Consider the following 8060-nt stretch of genomic DNA (forward strand, 5'->3'; position numbering starts at 1 on the left):
GAGCAAATATTAGGAGAGAGAACTAGTGTTAACAAATAGACAACTTTTATTTTGGATTGTAAACACTTTGGCTAATCTAGCAGCCAGATCTAGCTCATAGGACTTATTTAGATACCAAAGACTTATAGTAGTAGTTATAGGTCGGTCACCATCGCTTAAATAGCCTTAAAAAAATGTTTATGCATAACCTAGCCTGCGCATTGCGCGAGCATAAATGGCCTTGTTATGATATATTAGTATATATCAATTAAGGATTTTCTGTATGCTCTTTAATTTTCAGCTGCCAGTCTCTGTAGCTCCGGAATGCGCATAGAGGAACTGTCATTCTCCACGGACACAAAAAGAAGGCCCGCCAATAAAAAAAAGAAGAATACAAATGACCATAACTATATATCTCACGTGCCAATGACCTTGGTGATCCTTTTGACCGGCCGTTTAGGATCATTTTGTTTACTCATCATAGGCTAATTGTGTCACCTCAAAACAAATTACAAATGCTTGCTTTTCCTATATAAACTCCATCAACTAGAATCAATATTCATTATCAACTGTTCCAACCTTCAATAATCTCCAATCTATTGAGCAAAAATCCTCAACTACTTGATGGCTCATCATGGTGTTTCGGGTTTAGTCGGGAAAGTTGTAACTGAATTGGAGCTCAATTGCGATGCTGACGAATACTATAAAGTCTATAAGCACCATCAACTAGTACCAAATGAGGCAGTTTCTCATCTTTTCACTGGTGTTAAAGCTCTTGAAGGAGGAGACGGCCTCAGTCCCGTTCATATCAAGGAATGGAGCTATATTCTTGGTATGACACAATATTATTGTGATCGATCGCATTTTACATAGTACAAGTTATTTTGCAAAAGGGTCGTGTCTTTACTGCCTAATTAGGGTTTGGATCGTTGAACATGCTGTTGTTGTATTAGGATCGTAAACTAACTAAGACCGTTATGAAACTGTTAATTGACATTTTCTTATGTTACCAAATCCCCTGACCCCTAGTTGACTAGCGTTTACGGTTTAAATATCGTCAAAATATTCATCTCTGAGATCCTATTCTATCTTCTTCCATTTCTATGAATGATAACTAGCCATTTTGGTGGAGAATAATTCTCTAACATCCGAATTCCGTCCAGTCTTTTGTATTATCAGAACTCCGAGATTTCCATTACAACAGATTGAAATGTGATTTGCTTGCTTGGAACTGTTTTTCAGTTCGCGTGTAACTTCTATGGTTGGTCATTTCTCTTATATGTTACCTAGATTAGTCAAACCATGAAACCCTCCCTTGAAAAATTATGTTTCTCGGAATCAACCACATTGGCTTCTCCAATTCAGTACCATAGTGCACTCACGATTGAAATACGTTCTCCAATATCTTCCGAGTAAGTCAAACACCTCACAATAACGATGTCCATATCCCATATTTGTTACCGATAAACGTAAGTATCTTGAATTGCAGATTTGGTACAGACTGTGTTATAGCTGTACCTCTATACCAGTATTCTGGTAAGAAATCCATCTAGAGAAAGTGAAGTAGTTTGAGATGAGTTGTGCTCACTGTACTATAAATATGTAGTTAACACTTAACATGTTCGATGAAATTTCTCTAGATAGATTGGTTAGTATTTAGCTAGAATTGAGATATATTGTCATTACCACTCTAATACATCAACTGCATCTTCTACAACCCAGACCCTAATTAGGTAGTAAAGATGCGACCCTTTTACAAAATAACTCAAATAGTATTAACGCATTTGAAATACATTTTGTAACAATGCAGCTTTATACATGTTGTTATTTTGTGCACGTAGAGGGAAAGACAATGACCGCCGTGGAAGAATCAACATATGACGATGAAACAAGGACCATATCGCACCGCATCGTTGAAGGAGATGTTATGAAGGATTACAAGAAGTTTGATGAGATCGTTGTAGCTAAACCAAAGCCTGATGGACATGGAAGCATTGTATCCATATCTATAATGTATGAGAAAATAAACGAGGATTCTCCAACTCCATTTGACATCCTGAAAACTTTCCATCAGAACATTCTAGACCTAAGTGCTCACATCTGTGCTTCCGAGTAAAATATCTCTCAAGTGTTTGGGTGTTACTTGTTGTCATTTATGTGTGCGTTATTCATGCATGGACTATGCATGGCTTTGTAACCGCAGTTTATCGCTTCTTTGATCATCTTTTTTTCTTTTTTTATACTTCTTTTTTAAAGAAGTTTTGGCTCTATGTCCGTCCCTTGCTATTTTAATTTTTTGTTCTTTGATCAGTAAATATTTTTGCTTAAAAAAAAAACAATCATGAGCTACGTCTATGTTACTGTATGTATGGTCTTATTTCATAAAAACACTTGGGTTACCCACTGTACGCTGTACCCATTTGTGCCATTTGCACACCTACAAAATTAAAGTCCAAAACTTAAATAACCTGGCGTCTTAGAGGAGACCCAAAAAGAATTTGGGACGGCTAATATTATATGCATACGATGAAGGGGCTATGAGGTGTCTTAAAATAGAAACTGTTTCTATATTATTCATCACCTTTATATTAAATCTAAGAGTTATGCTGGCACGCGAGCGTGCGCGTGACAGCTGTTTTGAGTTCATGGGTCCTAGCCGTTTGATTTTCTCCTAACGCGTTAGATCTTACTTCTTCATATATATTCTATAAATTCTTAAAGATTTTCTTTATAAATCACCCGTTAAGATTTTATGTATTTCAAAATAAATCCATATACTAATAAGTTATCAGGAATCTTATCGCACCTAGAAGTTTGCAAACCCTATAAATTAAGAAACTGTAAACCATAGTGTCTGCTCAGTCAGAAAAACAATAAGACCACAATGCCAGACTTTGTTTACGGGAGAAGAGAATGATGCAGAAAAGATCACGACTGGAAGAACTATACTTTTTAGAAAAGAAAAATTTGAAAAGAGGGAAACCATTTAGAAGAACTACACCAGAACAGGGCCGTCTTAGGCCTAGGGCGAGATGGTCTATTGTCCTAGGCCCAAATTTCGTAAGGGCCCAAAAAAATGATGATCTAATAATTATTTTTTTCTAGATTTTTTTTTAAAACATTCTTTTTCCTATATATAAATCAAAGAATAGTGAAAAATCAAAATTTCGAAAATGGGAGACTTCATTCAATTAATAGTTTAGAAATTCTAGCTTTCACAAAATTTTGGGATTTTTTTTAATTTTGTTAACAAAACTAGTCATAAAAGCCCAAGGACCAAGGTGACCAAACTTGTGGTACAAAAAATCCGTTCAAATATTGGGATCCATTAAAACTCCATCTTAAGCAAAATTGATACAAAAACTCAAAATTTTTAAAACTTGATACAGAAACTCCAAATTTGAAAATTGGTTTCATCAAATTTTATGATGAAACTAAAATTGGTTTCATCAAATTCTTTGGGGTTTTTGTGTTACTTTTTTTTTGGAGGAATTTTGTGTTACATTTGTTTTGATGAGTTTTTTGTGGATGGATAGTGACACATTTGAGGTTATAACTCGAGGATCGTTTTGTTTACCCTTAAAAGTTATTCTTCATAGTCCATAATATTTGTTGAATTACAAAGTTATTATAATCACTGAGTTTAATTATTTTTTTTATTTTTAAAGCATTTTGCAACATGTGTGGTTGTGATATTTTTTCAACAAAAAGCAACATAAAAATGTTAAAAATTTTGGTCGGTCTTCAACCGCTATTTAAAAAAAAATATTACGATGGTGTAAGTATATATGGATTGCTCAACATATTTAATTGTCGATTTTTCATTTATCATTTATGCCATATACTTTAGGAAGAAAAGGCCCATTTTTGTAAATTCGCCCCCAGCCTCAAAAATGGTAAAACGGCCCTGCAGAATATCACAATTTGTCCTCTATTTTCTTTCTTTTATTTTTTTGTTTTGTTTTCATCTTACAACTTGTAAAACCATTAACACTGCATAAACAAATTTTTATCAAATTAACTTTTTTTTTTGAAATCTTGTCAAATTGAAATTTTAATCCAGTAATAATAACTTTTATGAATTCTCATCTTGTTAGCTAAATTGTGTTCTTATACTAATAGTATACCGTTGTGGTACACTCTCATTATTTTCATCTGTCAAAAAAGTAAAGGAGTTTCTTTTTATTTTTCCTTAATAGTACACATTTACATTTAGGAATATCATACCAACTAATACAAAAGGTTTTAAACCAGTGAAGTTACCAAAGAACACAATAGTACATTTAAAATACCAGGTATCATTGAATCCTGATAACATGAAAGAACTGTTGCACAAAAGCCAAAATCTTTAAACGATGAAAAAGGAGTTTATTAGGAAAGAATCTACAGAATAAGATCTAACGCATTAGGATAAGATCAAACGGCTAGAACCTGCGAACTCAAAATAGTTGTTACCCGGGCGCTCGCGCGATAGCAGGATTTTTAAATTTAAATCTAAATTTTTATTTTTGTAATTATAATATTCTTCTTCTCATTCTCAATTCTACCTATGGAAAAAAAATTCATTATTTTAATTTTGATTGAAACCAAAGATCGTTAATTAAACAAATTTTAGGATTAATTTTAAAGAAAAAAAATCCAAAATTCATTAACCTTAAAATTTAAACTTAAAACATCAAAAAAAAATCGAGTTAACCAACCAAAACAGATAAATGATAATTAGGATTTGATTACTTGAAATCAAAAAATTGGTCGAAAGTTTTTCTCGGATTTATAGTTGCAGAAACATAATCGATAGGTATGAAGTTGATTTTATCGAAAAATTATGGTTTTTGTTCTTAACAAATGAAGAACATCAACCATAGTCGGTAGGTAAAATAGATTGTTATTACCGATTATTTTTGTGTCAAAAAACTCAATTATTTTGTATTAAAATTAAGCATAATCGGTGGGTAGAATCCACCAGTGTTTACGGATTGTGAAAGTAAAGAAATTTTAAATTTTATTAGTTTTTGAAAAATTTATACTCGAAACTACTATCATAACCGGTAGATAATAAACACCACGAAACTATCAATTGTTCACTCGGTTGATAATATATATTAGCAAATTATCGATTATGAAAATAGAGAAGAAGTTCAAAATTATATTAATGAAAAATAATATTCGGGTCTACTATCATAATTGCTAAATAATGAACATCATGAAACTACCGATTGTACAATGAACATCACGAAATTAATATCAATATCTAATTAACTATTAGATATTGGAATATTCATTAGCTAGAGCATCACAAACGAACTGTCAAATATCAAGGGATTATAGCCATACATTTTTATATAAAAAGAGTAGATTATATTTAAAATAATAGAAAATAAAACGGAAAATGGGTTATTTGTCCAAAAAATTTTAAAATATGGTTTTAATGGACGAGTAAAAATTAGTATGGGTGAAATGGACACCAAAATAAATAGCAAGGATGAAACTGGATTTATCCTGGCTTAAACTTAAAAAATAGCGAGGATGAAACTGGATGCATCCTGATTTAAATTAAAAATAAGAAAAGATATTTGAAAATGGGTAGGATGAAACTGTTTACATCCTGGCTATTTTTACATTTTTGTCCATTTAAACGGTATCAAAATCTAGATGTCTTTTTCACCTATGAATTATTGATTTTGGTCTTTTTAACCAATTTTGTGAAAATAAAAAGAGCAGATTATGAACCATGCTTTATCACATTAATTAACACAAAATTGGTTAAAAAGACCAAAATCAACAATTCCTGGGTGAAAAGGACACTTAGATTTTGATACTGTTTAAATGGACAAAAATGACAAAATAACCAGGATGTAAACAGTTTCATCCAACCCATTTTCAAATACTTTTTCTTATTTTTGATTTACATCAGGATGCATCCAGTTTCGTCCTTGCTATTTTTTAAGTTTAAGTCCGGATGAATCCAGTTTCATCCTTAATATTTTTTTGGTGTCCATTTCACCCGTAATAATTTTTACTCGTCCATTTGAATCATGTTTTAAAAATATTTGGACAAATGACCCATTTTCAGATTAATTAATAATTTTTTTCCAGTCTTCATCATATGAATCATTTGATCTTGTGAGGCTATATGTACGGGTTTAAAGGTGCAGCGATGATGAAAGTATGGAATCTCAGAGGTTCGTCATAATTGAGCAAGACTAGTAGAAAACCAGTAGTTTCCGATGTAAAACTAGGAACATAGCACTCAACTCCCGTGTCTTTTGAATATTCATTAGTCAATGCATCAAATCGAATATTCATTAGTCAATCCATCAAATCGAACTATCAGACTGCTTCTCCTTTTGATAAAAGAAAAAAAAAAGAACCATGAGATAGACATGGGAATATATAATTAACCAAACATTTTTTCCCCACTGATAATGGTTATATTAAAAAGAAAGAACCTGGCCCATGCCAGGAAAACATAAGAAACAATTCCAGTCACGTAGACTGTCTTTCTTACATATAGATGGAAGTAATTCCCGTCCTAATACAAGAACTACCGGAAACCACACTAAAATCTGACAAAACCAAGACAGTAAAACCAGAACCAACCTGTAGCCAAGGACCAAAAAATCAATCATACAGGTACATTTCATTTGTTTATAATAAGCTAAGTTCGATCTAACGGTCGAAAGATATTAGCTTGGGTTTAATCAGGTTTTCATCTAACGGTGATTATTGAATGCCTTGTTATCAAGATAACTAAGATTACAAACCCTGATTTGAAAACTATATAAAGGAGAACTATAGCAACTGGAAAACCTAAACCCCACACCTTCTGTGTGATACTAGTTGCATAAACTAGAGTCGATTCTCCTTTAACCTTAGGTTTTTCATGAAACCATGTAGGTTAACGACTTGAATACTTCATTGGGATTGTGAAGTCATATACAACTATTTTCTTTGTAGTTGCGTGTTCTGGTTTTGTCGTTTCTATCGTATTGAGTACTATTCTCTAAGATTTGCTCGAGATTTAATCTCCGATAGACAAGATAAAAAGAACTCACAAACATCTTCATCTCATCGTTTGTGATTCCACAATATCTTGTTTCTTTTCCATACGATTAAGATTATTTTGAAGTGATTGATAATACTATGTTGTTCTTCGGGAATATAAGTCTGGTTTATCAATTGGTTCTTGTTCACCTTGATTTATCAAAAGACGGAACAAAACTTGTAGGTATTTATGTGGGATACAAATTTATCTATTCCGATAGAATTTTCTGTGTGAGACAGATTTGTTTATCAAGTCTTCGACTTTGGATCGTAGAACCTCTTAGTTATGGGTGGGATCATCTAAGGAAATCAAGTGCGTAGTATCCTGCTGGGATCAGAGACATAAAGAGTGCAACTGTACATTGAATCAGTGTGAGATTGATTAGGGTTCAACTACAGTCCAGTCCGAAGTTCATTGCTAGTGTCTGTAGCGGCTTAATACAATGTGGAGTTCAAATCTGGACTAGGTCCCGAGGTTTTTCTGCATTTGCGGTTTTCCTTGTTAACAAAATTCTGGTGTCTGTGTTATTTCTTTTCCGCATTATATTTTTTTATATAATTGAAATATCACAGGTTCTGCGTTGAATCGATCAATTGGGAAATCCAATCATTGGTTGTTGATTGAAATTGATTGATCCTTGAACATTTGTTTTTGGTACCGTTCAAGTTATTTTTCTTATATTCAATCGCGCTCACAAATTCCTATTTGCTGATTGCAGATTGAATTAAGAGATAGAGATATAAAACTCTTTGATATACTTTTCTCTAGATTGAGTCTGACTGTCTAGTTGACTCTCTTGAAAGTATATTGGAGTTTGTTTATTCAGATTGCCAAACGAATTATTGGGTGTGGCTGTTAGACCCCCGCTTTTTCAATTGGTATCAGAGCAGGAAAACACGTTAAAGATCTTATAAGTCTATGTTTGTAGCGATCTGAATATGGACAGAAATTCTATCTCCATAAACGTACCACCAGTCTTCGATGGCTCAAACTACTCATGGTGGAAAATTGTTATGCGTGCGTTTTTTCAAGCTCT

General features: G+C 32.7%; 1 protein-coding gene across 1 annotated transcript; it reads left to right on the forward strand.

Moving 5' to 3' along the window:
- The first annotated feature begins 506 nt into the window (after window positions 1-506).
- On the forward strand, window positions 507-2300 carry LOC113324815 (major latex protein 15-like). The gene is made up of 2 exons (XM_026573107.1): window positions 507-811; window positions 1821-2300. The coding sequence occupies exons 1-2, from the start codon at window positions 604-606 to the stop codon at window positions 2093-2095; spliced, it is 483 nt and encodes a 160-aa protein (XP_026428892.1). The 5' UTR covers window positions 507-603; the 3' UTR covers window positions 2096-2300.
- Window positions 2301-8060: the final 5760 nt, after the last annotated feature.

This window comes from Papaver somniferum, chromosome 1 (genome assembly GCF_003573695.1).
Source record: "Papaver somniferum cultivar HN1 chromosome 1, ASM357369v1, whole genome shotgun sequence".
NCBI lineage: Eukaryota > Viridiplantae > Streptophyta > Magnoliopsida > Ranunculales > Papaveraceae > Papaver > Papaver somniferum.

Excerpts from the sequence above, each read along its gene's own strand:
- LOC113324815 (XM_026573107.1), top strand. The coding sequence starts at position 604 with ATGGCTCATCATGGTGTTTCGGGTTTAGTCGGGAAAGTTGTAACTGAA. Across the intron at positions 812-1,820 it reads GGAATGGAGCTATATTCTTG|AGGGAAAGACAATGACCGCC; the intron begins GTATGACACAAT and ends TTGTGCACGTAG.